Raw genomic sequence first — 14,078 nt, 5'->3', positions numbered from 1 at the left:
GGGCCCACGTGGGGGCTGTGGAATGGTGGCTTCCTCTCCCACGGAAAGGCTGCCAGGGTGCGTGGGCCTGGGGGGCGGGGTGTGGGGAGAGCCGGGGTGGTCCAGTGATCTGCTCAAGGACCCGCTGGAGTAAGGGTGGGGTGGGGCGGGGAGGAGGCGTGTGTCTAGGCTCACTCACGCCGCGCGACCTCGGGTAAGTCACCTCACCTCACCTCTCTTTTGTAAATGGGGATAAGGGGAAGTCCTCCCTCAGAGGACTGGGGTGACGTGGGATGAGTGTAAGGAGCCCGAGCCCAGTAGTAGCTGCACGTGGTCCATTCATCCACAGACACGGACTACTCACGCTGCAGCTGGAGCAAACGTGCTTCCTTTCTAGACTCGCCGGCTGCTTAGGGGTTTACGCTTGGCCCCGGGAGATAGAAACATCCACAAGGAATGTTGAGATCTGGCTCGGCCCCTTACTGGCTGTGTAACCTTGCACAAGGGACTTAACCTCTCTGTGCTTCTGCTCTGTCACCTGCAAGATGGGCGTAATAATAGTGCCTACGTGGCAGGTGGTTGTAGAGATTAAATGAGTGGATGGAGGTAAAGTGTTTCCCGAACAATGGTTGGCACGTAGTAAGGGCTATGAAAAGGTTTGTTGTGATTAAGAACACAATGACAAAGTGTGAAATGAGGGCTTTTTTAGAATGGTCTCAGTTTGAATGGTTCTCTTCAGGTGACACAGATCATTCACGTCTGGAATTCCAAGACACTGGCACTAGGCTGGAGACTGCCTTGTGCTTCCAGTCAGAGCCCCCACATCGTAGCTGGTTCCTCTGGAGCCCTGTCCCTGCTGTTGATGTGCTGTGTGACCCCGGGGAGGCGTGCACCCTCCCTGTGCCTGCCTTATCGTGTTGTCGATTGTGAGAACAAGGATGGACAGTCCGGTGTCCTGGTAGCACAGGGGCTCCTGCCGCAGGAGTGCTGAGTGTACCCAAGTCTGGGGGTGGCAGGCACCTCAGAGAGAACACAGCACGTGCCCCCCCCCCGCCATGTACTGTCCGTGGGATGCTGGAAGCCTGTGTGCCCACAGAGCAGCCATCCCTGACCTCCTCTGCCAGGCCCTCAGCCATCTCAGGCCCCAGGCACGGGTTTCGGGGCCCTGCCATCCCCCCTCCACCCCCGTGTCAGCTCTCCTCCCACTAGTGGGACCGTGACTGGCTTCAGTCCTCTGCCCACAGAGCCAGTTGGTGGCATCCAGACCATCCAGATGCCCCAGGGAGTCCCAGAAAAGCTTTGGCTCCAGAACCCAGGCCTTTGAGGCCTCTGATTCTAGCTCTGCTGTGTGGCCTCGGGCAAGTGGCACACGCCTGAGCTTCAGCGTCCGCACCTGTAAGATGGGCTGGCATGTCCGTGTGCAGGGACACGCAGGACGTGCTCTCGACCGGGCTGAGCTCCGCGAGCAGAGCCCTTTGTGGCCGGTCTGGGCTGCCCCCTCTGTCCACCTGTCAGGGGCACCCTTGTCTCTGTTCATCTCAACCCCTCCCCCCCAATCCTTCCAGCCTGGCCTGCCTTCCACTCCATCCATGGAACCTTCCTGGCAGATCCTGGATGTTCTCTCTCTCCCCTTCGAGGAAAAGAACATGTCGGGCTGCGTGGTGGGTTATTTGCTCCCCGTGTGGAGACGTGGAGCCCTTTGACTCGAAGAACTGGAACCTTGCCCCCTTCCCCTTCACTAAATACCCCCCTCCTCCTGCCACGTGGAGCTGTGCAGCGGGCCTCTGGTGGGGCCTTCCAGACAAGCAGGTCTGTGGGAAAGCCCTGAGGGTAACTAGCTGCCTGGCCGAGTGAGCAGGGAACGGTCAGTCCATTTTCTGCTCCAGACCTTCGTGTGCCCCTCTCCCTGCCTGTCCTTGGCGTATCCGTCCATCCTCCCCCACTCCTAATCCCGGCTGCTGGCTGGCAGTCACCGAACACTTCCCATGCCCTGTGGCCTGTTTTAAGCCCCTTCGTCTATTAACTCCTACAATCCTTAGTTTCTGTGGTTTCTGTTAGTCTCCCACTTTGCAGATGAGAAGCCGGAGACACAGAGGGTGGGATCGGCGGCCCTTAGCTTCCCAGCTCGAGGGGCAGAGGCAGGGTCCGAGCCCGGTGCCCCGGCTCCAGGGCTCGCTCTTCCTGCTGCTGAGCTGCGTCTTCAGCCACTCACCCCTTGACCGCACTGCCCTCTCACCCAGCCACCGACATTCCCTGGCCGCACAGCTCTGCGCCCAGCCCTGCCAGCCTTGGGCCTGCCACCATCAGCAGAGCTCATGCCATGGTAAGGGGGTGATGGCCAGTGGCTCTCTAAGACTCTGATGGGGTGACCTAGGTTCTGGGAGCTTGGGGAGGAGTCGTACCCACCGCATGGGCTGAGGCGGGGGTGCGGGGCAGCTCTGCAGAGCTATCAAGGTGGAAGGATGATGGGAAGACTTCATGGAGCGGACAGCAGGGAACATTCTAGACCAGGGAACACTGTGTACAGAGATGTTGAGACTGGAAGTGCTCAGGGGACAGCTGGTGTCTTGGCTGAGCCTTCAAGACGCAACGGCTTGGCAGACAGCGGGGCTGACACCATGCCTCCCCGGGCACTTGCACATCTGTTTTCTGCCCACATGGCGTGCTGTCAGCAGCTGGAGGGCTGAGCCTTGCCCTGTCCCCAGCATCTGGCCCAGTGCCCTCTGGGGAAGTCCCTCCTTGGGTCTGACCTGCAGCCCACTCTGACCACCACACATTCCTTCCTGAGCCCTACACCCGGAGGCTGCTTCATGGCAGCCATAAATAACCTACGTCAGTGAATGAATGAAGTCCTGGCCAGCAAGGCTTGCCAGAGACGCCAGGCTTGGCTGAGAGAGGGATTCCGTGTCCCCTCTCTCTGACCCTGCAGCTGCAGTGTTCCTCCCCAGGCAGCTGCTGCAGCCCAGTTCGGTGCTCTAGCAGGCCCCCCAGCCCCATCCCAGTCCCTAGCCTGCTGGCAGCTCGGGGAACACTCAGCACTTGCTGCCGCCACAGCTCCTTCGAAGAGCCAGGAAGGCCCAGCTTGACAGCCCAGAGGGTGCTGGCTTCCGCCTGTTCTCATTCTGATTGTTCCCTGTGTGTGTCCATGGGAAGGAGGAGCTGGGCAACCGGGGTAAGTCTTTCCTCTTTCGGCCTCAGTCTTCCCATCTGGGCAATGGGACAGTCTGCAAAGCAGTGTTTCCCAAACTCATCTGCTCACAGAATGATTCAGCAGGTCCTGTGGGGGAGAATGGGGAATTTGGGGGTTGGTGTGTCTCTTTAATCTCCTTTTAAAGTTGAATCAGCCACACCCTTTTCTTTCTCTATGCTCCCTTCACGCAAAGCTCCTCAGGTCCTCAGCACCTAGCAATACTGTTAGCCCCTGGCTGGAGTTGTACAGATACACAAACACGCACTTTTAACTACCTCCCAATCACTGTAAAGAACACCTCCATGACTCTCATACATTTCCCAGTCTGTCCCCCTCCCCAGGAAATCGCTTGGGAGTAGGACCCCCCCCAACCCCTGCATTCACCCCCAAGTGATTCTTGTGGCCTGGTTTGGGGAGATCTGCTCAAAGGACCCTCCCCAGCCCAGACTTTCCAGGGCTGTGACTTCTAGCCTGGAGGCTCCCCAAGGACAAAAAACTGCCCTCTGGCCCAGCCAAGTAAGGCTAGGGAGCACAAGGTGACACTCTTTGGGTCTCCTATTGATTTGGGAAGCTGGAGGGTGGGGGGAGTCTTAGAGCTGAGCTGTTCCAGCCCTGGGGAGCTGGCTGGGGCAGGGAGGGTCTCTGGGTCAGCTGTGGTAGAGAGAGCCTGGAGCAGGGGTGACCTCCAGGTAGGTTCCTTGAGGGGTCCTGTGCAGGGCGTGGTCAGCATCTTCCATCTGTGTGAGCCTGGATCATCTCCACCACCGTGTCCGCCCCTCCCCCCACTACTGCCCAGGCCTTCCTTCCCTTGCCTGGGAAGGGGGACAAATGATCTAGCTCTCAGGGCTGTTAACGAGGACTAAACTGAGGTCACGTATGTCCCACTCAGTGTCTGATACATCGCAGGTGCTCTCCCGAGCGGGCGATGGCTGTAGGCTCAGAGGTACAGGGACTGACCCAAAGTCACACAGCTGGGAAGGGGGGTGGTCTGGGGCCTGGCCCAAATGTGCTGGCCTTGTGACTTTACTGATGAGCCTCAGTTTCCCTATCTGTCAAGGGGGCCAATAAGCCAACCCTGCCTGGATCACTGGCATGCTGTGAGGGTCTGATGCAATCTGAGTGAAGGGCCTATTGAAAAAGAGGCTTTCATGGAGTCATACCACTGGATTTCCTATTTTCATGGGGAGCCTAGTGGCCCTTCTGGAAAGGGGGGACCTCTTGGCACGAGAGGGTAAAAGCCTCTTCTCCTGGGCGCCTGGGTGGCTCAGTTGGTTGGGCGACTGCCTTCGGCTTAGGTCATGATCCTGGAATCCCTGGATCGAGTCCCACATCGGGCTCCCTGCTCGGCGGGGAGTCTGCTTCTCCCTCTGACCCTCCTCCTCTCATGCTCTCTCTCTCTCTCTCTCATTCTCTCTGTCTCAAATAAATAAATAAAATCTTTAAAAAAAAAAAGCCTCTTCCCCTAACCTTGAATGCTTTGTGTACCATAGGGTCTGAGGTGTCCCAGGTGACGGGAGGCGTAGCTGGACAAGGCCTGGCCTCATAGGCACAGCTGGTGTTGTGTCAGCTCTGGGTATGTCTAGTGGCTTCCCTTCTCTGAGCCTCAGTTTCTGAATCTGTAAAATGGGAACCGTAACCCTATCCTGGCTTGATGAGATGTTGTTGGGACCCAAGAGAGATATGGGGAGGGGACTTCGGAAGCAGAAAGGGCCCTTCAGGCAGGCAGTCGCTCAGCCACCTCCAGCCTGTGTGTGCTGACTCTCCGGGGATAGCCGGTGATTTTACTGAAGTCTGCTGTCCTGCAGGGCTGGTGTTATCCCGGTTCTGGGGCCGTGCAGGGGTCGGGGTGACCGGCTGTGGAGGCTGGGCGATCTGGGTTCAGATCCCAACTCTAACGTTGCAACTCTGAGCTTCCCTTTCCGTCGTCCTGTAAGAGGGGATGCTGATGCCTGTCTTACGGGGCCAGGCACACAGTGGGTGCTCAGTAAGAACAGTTCCTCTTATTCTGGACATAGCTTCCCCCTCTGGCTGGTTCAGTGCAGTCTCGTGCCCGGGCTTGTAAATGGGGTCGAGCAGCCACTGTTGCTGCTTCAGACGAATAACGGATCATGACCTTGGCCGGCCGGGGATGCCCTTCCTTCTGCGGCTTTTATCCCACAGGGTGACCAGCACAATGGCTACTACGTAGTAGGTGCTTTTTTTTTTTTTTTTACCCTGGGTGGTCAGGAATCTCCAAGAGGACAGAGATCCTGTCTATCCTCTTCCCCCAGTGAGTCCTTAGTACCTAGGACAGAGTACCAGGTACACAGCTGGTGCTCACTCAATGTTTGGGAATGAAGAATGAATGAACAAAGTTGAATGAACAGGCATCAGGTGGAAAAGGCCTGGCTTGGGGGGAGGGGAGCTTCATGGGCTGTTCCCCACCCCCCACCCATCCCGTTTCATCCCTCCAGGGCTAATCCCTAAAAGATTAACCCCAAGGAACAAAGCCAGGTCACTGGCCACTGACTCAAGGCTTTGCAGAGAGCATCCAAGGCTAGTGTGCAGGGGGCTGTGGACAGGGGGCTCTGTGGGGCCCTCTTTGCCCCAAGATGACTCTTCTGTCCCCCACCCTGGACATGGTCCTCACAGCGGTCCTCAGCCTCCTCCTCCTGATGCTGGCCTTGAGCCTCCTCTGCTTCTTCACCTGCCGCCTGGCCAGGCCACTCAGGTAGGAGAACTCGCCTGGGCCTAACTCCCTCCCCTGCCAGATCTCCTGCCCTGAACTCATTTGGCTACAATTCGCTCTTGGCGGGACAGAGAAAGGGTGGGCACTGGTCTCTCTTTGCTCTCCGTGGTGGGGAAACCAAGGCCCAGAGAGGTTAAGAGTCAGCCTGGGATTGAATCACACTTGGCCATGGACTCGCTGAGATCCTTTGCTCAGTTTCCTAAACTGTTCAACAGGCTAATGACACTTGCTGTGAAGATTAAGTAAGACCACAGATGTCAACAGTTAGCACAGTGTTCGGTACCACATGAGTGCCCAAGAAATGGTAGTGATTTTTATCTGTCAACTGCCCTGGACCTTTTGGGACCCAGCCACTCAGGACTGGCTTTTTGCATGGCTCTAAGGGGCTCCCATGCCCTCTGCCCCAGGACGCTGAGTCAGTCCTCAGGGCCAAGGCTCAGCCCCTCGGCTCCCCTCTCCTGACCTGCCAAGGAGCTGCTCCTTCTCCAGGGACCAGAGCCCAGTTAGGGCTTCTGCATACTTGTCATGAGTAATCAGAGCACGTAGCTGGGAGCCTGGTGGAGACGGTCCAGCTGGGAGGTGGGGGGCAGTGGGCCTGGCACACACTCGAGACTCCGTTCTGAGCTAGTAGAGCATTGGCAGAGGGTGGTGGGCAGCCAGGGCCCCTGCAGCCCCCGACTGGGCCCCACTGAGCCCATCACCAGGGCCAAGAGAGAGCAGGCTTGGAGCCTCTGGGTGGCGGTGGGGGCCAAGAGGAGGAGCCCGCAGAGCAGACTCTGGCTTCTGAAGGGTCTCCTAGATTCCACCCCCCTCTCCTTTTCAGGCAGAGGCAGTGGGAGAAAGCACGAGAAGGCACCTGTCTGTCTCTAGGACAGGGGGTCTCAAAGCCACATCCCTGGGGCCAAAATTCAGAGCATTCCAGCCTGAATCTTGAGGCTTTTCATTAAGTTAGCATTTACAGAGCTGTTTCTGTGTGCACAGGGTTGGGGATTCAAAAACGGGGAAAATGATGTTTACTCTCCCAGAGCATCAGGCTGACAGAGAAGAGAAACAAATAAGAATAATCATGCAGGCTGGATGAGCCCTTTAGATCTCCTGGGGCCACCCTTGACTTTTCTTTTTCCTTATTTCCTTGTTTGTATTGGGCCCAAGGGGCAGAGAGGATTAAGTCCTATTTTTCAGTGCATGGTGAACTATCATGAGCCTTGGTTTTCTCACCTGCAAAGGAGATCACAGCCCGCCTCTGTCCACTGTAGGGGTTACTAGTGAGAAATCATGATGGAAGTCTTCATAAACAGTGACGTGCAATACACAGGTCATTTGCATTCTGTGTTTATAGATTGTTTACCTAAGCTCTTAGTATTGTTTTTATCTTCTTGAAATAGAACATACACGCATTCATGCAGAAAAGTGTCAATATTACACATCGACCGCTTGTTTGATTTTCAGACGGAATCCACCCATGTAACCAGCCTGCAGATCAATCACAAGTCCCTTGTGCCCCCTTCGGTCTCCACACCCTCAAGTGTAACCTTTGTCTTGTCTTCTAACCCCTTGCTTCTGACCCCTCGCTTTGTCCTTATACTTTGTATCTTGGGAATTACTCTCTATGTACTCCTGGATTGGCTTCCTCCAGTCAACTTTACCTTGGCAAGATTCATCCCTGTTGTGTGGAGTTGTTGATCATGATCATTCATCCTAACTGTTGCTTAGATTTCCATTCTGAGAACTCACACAGTGTATTTCTCCATCCTGCTGAAGGTGGAGCAGTTCTGAGGCCGGACGAACAGAGCTGATGTGAATGTTCCCATACTGGTCTTTTGGTGAACGCACGTGTGTACATTTCTGTTGGAGATAGATGGGTCAGAGGACATATGTGCGTTTCGGCTTTGGTAGATGCCGCCAGTTTTCCGAAAGGGTTGTACTGATCTACACCCACTCCTGGCAGTGAACGGACACCCTAGTTATACTCTATGCACTTGCCAATGCGTGCATTTCTCGGCACACACAAAGGAAGGATTTGGGGTGGTTCTTCCCTTCCCCCTGCCTCCCTCCTTAGAGCATTGGCTTTCAACTGATGTCAATATTTACCAATATTGCCAAGCACTGGAGTATGGACAAACAAGGCAAAGTCCCTGCTCTTAGAAACTCCCACTGTGGTGGGGGAAATGGACCAGAAAAGAATTACTTTCAAAACAGGGACATACACACAATGGTGGAGGTGATATGAAGTTCAGAGGTAGCATCCTCAAATGAGTGGCCATCCGGGAGGCTTCCTGAAAGAGGTGACTTTGGTTTTTAAGCTATTTGGAATAATATTGTGATGTATTGACACTGTATATCAATTTAATAGCATTCTTTCTGATGTTACGGTTTACTCTAGAAACATTTGAGAAGGGGGCACCTGGGTGGCTTAGTCAGTTAAGCGTCTGCCTTCGGCTCAGGTCATGATCCCAGGATCGTGGGATCGAGCCCCCCACATCGGGCTCCCTCCTCAGTGGGAAGTCTGCTTCTCCCTCTCCCTCTACCCCTCCCCACCGCTCCTGCTCTCTCTCTCTCTCTCAAATAAAATCTTAAAAAAAAAAAAATTTGAAAAAGGTAGAGTAAAAAGAAATCAGAAATCATGCCTCTCAGAGTTAAGTGCTGGTAGATGTCAGATGTAGTGTTTCCTTTTAGTTCCTGCCTGCCCTACTGCCCCCCATTAAGGAGCCAGGTGGATGCGGAAGCAGGTGGAAAAGCATAAGGGTGCAATTGGATGGTGCTTTTGGTGAATGCTGGGTGTTTTGTGGGTGGAGGTGCTGGTGAGCCCTCACCTCTGGGCACTGAAATGCAGTGTGTACTTTCCCTTAGATTTATTTATTTGAGGGAGAGAGAGGGAGAGAGCGTGCATGCGAGCAGGGGGAGGGGCAGAGGGAGCGGGAGAGAGAGAATCTCAGACTCTCCGCTGAGCTCGGGAGCCCGATACGGGGCTCGATCTCAGGATCCTGAGCTCCTGACCTGAGAGAAACCAAGAGTCGGACTCTTAACCAACTGAGCCACCCAGGCGTCCCCAGCATGCACGTTTTTGAGATTGAATCGATCCTCTGCTAGCAGCAGAGTGGTTTCTTTCTTTTCTTTTTTTTTTTTAAAGATTTTTTATTTATTTATTTGAGAGAGAATGAGAGACAGAGAGCACGAGAGGGAAGAGGGTCAGAGGGAGAAGCAGACCCCCTGCTGAGCAGGGAGCCCGATGTGGGACTTGATCCCGGGACTCCAGGATCATGACCTGAGCCGAAGGCAGTCGCTTAACCAACTGAGCCACCCAGGCGCCCAGCAGAGTGGTTTCTTATCTGACACGACACCCAATGGTAGAATGTTGTGCATCACTGCTGTTTCCTGCAACAAATGGAGAGTAATCGTTTTTATTTCGGTTTTGGTGGTAATATATTTTCCTTTGAAACTCTTGGCCTTTTGAAATCTCTCCTCTTCCAGCAACATTTATGCACAATGGGGTTAGTACATTCTCAGCTGCAATTGGGGTTGCCCCTTGTGATCCTGACAGGATGACCACAATTTAAAAACTTTCTTATGCCATCGAGTACATGCTCATTTTAGGCAATTTGGAAAATTAAATAATAATAATAAAAAGAAGAGGAAATCATCATTCATAGTCTTACTGCCCAGAGAAAACCACAGCTAATGTTTTGGTGTATTTCCTTCCAGTGTGTGTGTGAACAGTTCTTTTTTAAATTATAAAGGTAACATCTCAACACAGGAGAAAATTTGGGGAATGCAGAAAAGAGTGAAAAGGCAATCAAGTCCTCCGAAATGTCACCACCCAGAAATGGGCACCCTTAGCAGCCAGTCTTCTTTGGGTCACTCCTATAGCTTTTATATCTCACAGTAAATGCCAAGTTCTAGAAGAGAATGTGGCAAATGTGGTTGTCCCTGTAAGAAAGGGTGGACTCTGTTTTGTCTCAGTTGTGCTTGGAACACGGGTCATTAAAAGGCTGCAGACTAGTCAGGAGCAGGAGTAGCCTCTCCTGGGATCTTGTTAGAAATGCACTCAGGAGTCTGGGTGAAGGCAGGTGGATCCTGGGCCTATTTCCTTCTAAGAGATTCTGGTGCATGCTGCAGTTTGGGAAGGATTACACAGGAAGACCGAACTCTGATGGGGTTCAGGCTCCAGATGGACCGGAAGTGGGAGTTCACCTAGGAAATGGGGAAGGAACCACTTTGCAGCATGAAGCTCATTATACTTACATGACCGTTTTTGTGATTGAGCTTCCTGAGGGAGGGACTGCCTGGGTTTGCATCCCAGTGCCCAGCCCCATGCCGGGCCGGTGATCAATGCTCAACAAATAATGAATGAATTAGTGAATGTATAAGTGGATGGATGAATGAATTCTGGAGCTATGGCCCACATGTCTTTTGTTTCCCTTTAATTTCTAGGATTGGAACATCAATTAACATCTGACCACTGCCAGCCCATCCCCTCCCACCCACGTTGATCATACCTCTGGGCCGGAGAGAGAAAGCAGGTCTTGGAGAGGGCACCATGATTTCTCCCTTCTTAGTGCTGGCCATTGGCACCTGCCTTACCAACTCCTTTGTGCCAGGTAGGCTGGAGGACCCAGGCAGAAGAGCGGGGAAACTTGGTGCCGGTGGGGTAGGAGGAGGGCAATATCTCTGTTCAGGGTCATAGAACTATCCAAATGATCTAACAGCTGGAAACACATGTTCCCAGAGCAGGAGGTCCCAGCTCTGCTCTTGCATGTGCTAGTGTTGGACGGGCCACTCTTTTTCTCTTTATATGATCCTATTCCTTAATTGGGGTATAAACTATGCCAAGTCTTGGGATGCTAAGCCTCCTGTTGGTTTTGTCTACTTAATGCTCCCCCGTGGTGATAACATTTCCTTGTAGCTTATAATTTTTGCTGGTGAATTCAACAGGAGTTTTGTTTTTTGTTTTTTTGTTTCTTATTGGAGACTCACATGGAAGTGTTTCCATGGTGCAGTGTTGTTGTGTTTGATTCTTCAACTAATTCTAGACAAGTTTTTATGTTAATTCTTCAGTTAGGGGTTCTTATGCTGTAAATTCAGACCTCCGCGGAGACTGGGCTTAGATTTGGAGTTGCGCTCACATTTCTCAAGACTGGCTTTCTTTCCCCATCCCTTCTATAGTAACACATGCACATTATCAACCTAGATCTGTATCTGTTGGGACACCCTGAGGGCCGCCCAGCCTCAGCCCCAGCGGGAGAGGGGAGCCTGCCTTGGCTCAGTCCATCACGTGGAAGTTCTCTACCTGTCTGGTGGAGAGAGTAAATGCCTCCTCTTTAGGGCTGTTGTGGGAATCCCACAGTATAGTCAGTGTTAGGCAGGGAGTGGGTGCTCTTAGGAAGAATATTTTCAACAGATGAGGAAATTGGGGTGCAGGGAAGGGACTGGCCCTCCCCCGGTGACACAGCAAGTCAGGGTTGGGGATGAAACCCAAACTGCCGGGGTCTCAGGCCATGCCCCGCTCTCGATCCCATGATGCCTTTCAGTGTGGATCCTTGGGGATCTGCAGTCACTCTGTGGGACCACGTCCCTGCTTTCTCAACACTCACAGCCCACCTGAGTGAAAGCTAAACAGATGGATGAAAAGTGAAAAGGTGAGACAAGCAACAACGTGAAAAATCTTCAGATATTCAGCAATTCAGTCTTTTGTATTTGTTCCTTTTTAGCCATTCTGATGTGTGTGTAGTGGTGTTACATTGTCTCCCCCCCTTTTTTTTTTAAGATTTTATTTATTTGTGAGAGAGAGAATGAGAGACAGAGAGCATGAGAGGGAGGAGGGTCAGAGGGAGAAGCAGACTCCCCGCTGAGCAGGGAGCCCGATGTGGGACTCGATCCCGGGACTCCAAGATCATGACCTGAGCCGAAGGCAGTCGCCCAACCAACTGAGCCACCCAGGCGCCCCGTCTCCTCTTTTTTTTAAATTAGGTATAACTTATAGTAAAGTGCACCAATCAAAAATGTATAGCCTTGTGAATTCTTACATATTTTATGCCCATGCAACCACCATCCAGATTAAGAGAGAACATTTGTAGTCATGGGACACTAAGGGCTTTCGTATGCACTCCCCAACCAAGCCCGCCCCCAAGCCGAAGGAAGTGCCCTAGGCTTACTCCTGCCACCACACATGAATTGAGCCTGTTTGGAACTCATGTACATGGAATTATATGGTATGTACTGGCAAGTACTCTTCCCCTAGCATTATGTTCTGAGCATTTGTGCATGTCATGTAATGTTCTCCAAAAACAATGGCCTCCTGATACTCAGTTGTCCAAGGCCATGATTGCTTAAGCCAGTCCTCTGACAATGAAGTCAGTTTCACATCCACTAACCCCTTCTCAGGGTCAGGCCCTGGGGGGTGGCGCTGGTCCAATAGACAAGGGCTCTCGCCAGTCTTTTCCGGTCTCACGAGGAGCATCCCGAGCAGGGAGTCTGGCAGAGTGGGATCACAGCTGGAAGCAAGAAGAAGGAATGGATGCAGGGCAGGCTGACGTCAGCCCAGCCCCTGGAGGAAGGGGGGAGTCTGCCCGGATGATGTTCGGGAAGGGGAGGGAAGGAAAGGACTGGTTGTCGGTAAGTCAAGACGGGAAGTAGTGCATCACCACCCAGATTGCACCCAAATGGCCAGAGAAGCTCCTTGACCTACGCCTTGCCACTGTAGTAGGTGTGGAGGAAGGCAGGAGATGGGAACCAGCCCTGATCAAACCACCACCGGCTCTGGAATTTGTTGAGACTCAATCTCAATCCTAAAACTGCCTCTAGGAAGCTATGGACTCCCGTTTTCCTGGGGGCAGAAACTCAGATGGTGGGAATCTGCCTCGAGGTGCACAGCTGGTTGGGAGGGCCAAGGCTCCCCAGCCTGCAGCGTGGGGCTCTGCCTGTGAGGCCTGAAATGCGTGAAGTCGGCAGAGCCCTTCATTAGGGCGGTGGCCCCAGAGGCTGCCAGGGGGAGGCGGCGCGGACTAGTCTGCGGGGCCTCTGCTTGTAGGAACAAGGGATTCCAGGTCTGGCATGGAATTATTCCTGGGGGTGCGTGATGGTGATCTCCTGGGGGTCAAGTATGTCATTTATTGAACCCGGCCGCCCCCCTCCCCGCACAGTGACCCTGAGAGGAATCTACAAACAACCGCATTTGGCAGGGAAGGAAATGGAGTTTCAGAGAGGTGTGACCTGCCCCCACGGGGGTCCTTGGCACAGCTCTGGTTGTCACTGAGGTCTGTCAGGCACTGCAACTGTGTTCTTTCCATTGGAGGATTGACTGCTGGACACACGGGGGCAGGGTGGAGGGTGCGGTGGGGGTGGGGAAGAAGAGCATTCCTGGTTCCCAGTTTTTCTCAAGACTAAGGACAGGGACATCCTCCTCTTGGCTAATTTCTCCTAACAGGGGTGAGATTGTGCGTGGCTGCTTGAAATCGGATTTGTTAAACAAAAGGCAGTCTTGCTTTCCAGTACTGCTGTCCGTGCTGTTGCTAACTGAGGTTTCTGCTGACTTTAATGAATAAGCCAAGCAGAGTTTATAATTGATGGCTGGATACCTCTGGGGACTCCTGCAGGTGAAAGTAGTTTGTTCTCTTGAGCAGATTAAACATTACCCTCGTAATTGTGCTTGCACAATTCATTTGCTGCCTTAGCAGAATGTCTCTATACGGGGTGGAAAGAAACAGCGTGGGCTCCGGGGAGTGGAGCCAGAGCTGTGTGGCCCTGGACACATTGGTTGGTGTCTCTGAGCCGTGGACTGGCCCAGGTCTACAGACCACACAATGGCTGGCGGACATAGACAGCCCGGCTCCCTCCCCCAAGTCCAGGCAGCCCTGCCCTCAGGCACAAGAAGTTGGGGTATCCGTAATGTCTGGGGAGGGGAAGCTGCCCCCCACCCCTGCCAGAAAACTCTGCCTCTCTGTCTCTACAGAGAAAGAGAAAGACCCCAAGTACTGGAGAGACCAAGCTCAGCAGACCCTGAAATATGCCCTCAGGCTTCAGAAGCTCAACACCAATGTGGCTAAGAATGTCATCATGTTCCTGGGAGATGGTGAGGCCTGGGGGTCCCCGAGAACATGGCTGGGTGGGGGCACCTAGGTAGGGGCTCAGGGAGCCAGGCTGTGGTGGAGAGGGCTGTGTTGAAGAGGCTGGGGCCCGGCGGGG

General features: G+C 53.4%; 1 protein-coding gene across 3 annotated transcripts in view; it reads left to right on the top strand.

The window, feature by feature from the left end:
* The window catches only part of ALPL (alkaline phosphatase, biomineralization associated), a 53,749-nt gene that overhangs the window by 25,394 nt on the left and 14,277 nt on the right, over nucleotides 1-14,078 (top strand). Inside the window, exons 1-3 of one of the 3 annotated variants that reach the window (XM_035019570.1) lie at nucleotides 2,294-3,151; nucleotides 10,329-10,495; nucleotides 13,846-13,965. In XM_035019570.1, the coding sequence (XP_034875461.1) occupies nucleotides 10,435-10,495; nucleotides 13,846-13,965 (181 nt within the window). In that variant the 5' untranslated portion in view covers nucleotides 2,294-3,151; nucleotides 10,329-10,434. Of the gene's footprint in view, nucleotides 1-2,293; nucleotides 3,152-10,328; nucleotides 10,496-13,845; nucleotides 13,966-14,078 lie in introns of those variants that run through there. The other 2 variants (XM_035019571.1, XM_035019572.1) reach the window with 2 other exon arrangements.

The sequence above is a fragment of the Mirounga leonina genome, unplaced genomic scaffold, assembly GCF_011800145.1.
Source record: "Mirounga leonina isolate KUSES-001 unplaced genomic scaffold, KU_Mleo_1.0 Mir_173, whole genome shotgun sequence".
Lineage (NCBI taxonomy): Eukaryota > Metazoa > Chordata > Mammalia > Carnivora > Phocidae > Mirounga > Mirounga leonina.
The sequence above is the reverse complement of the archived record's forward strand: the minus strand, read 5'-3'. Positions and strand labels throughout refer to the sequence as shown.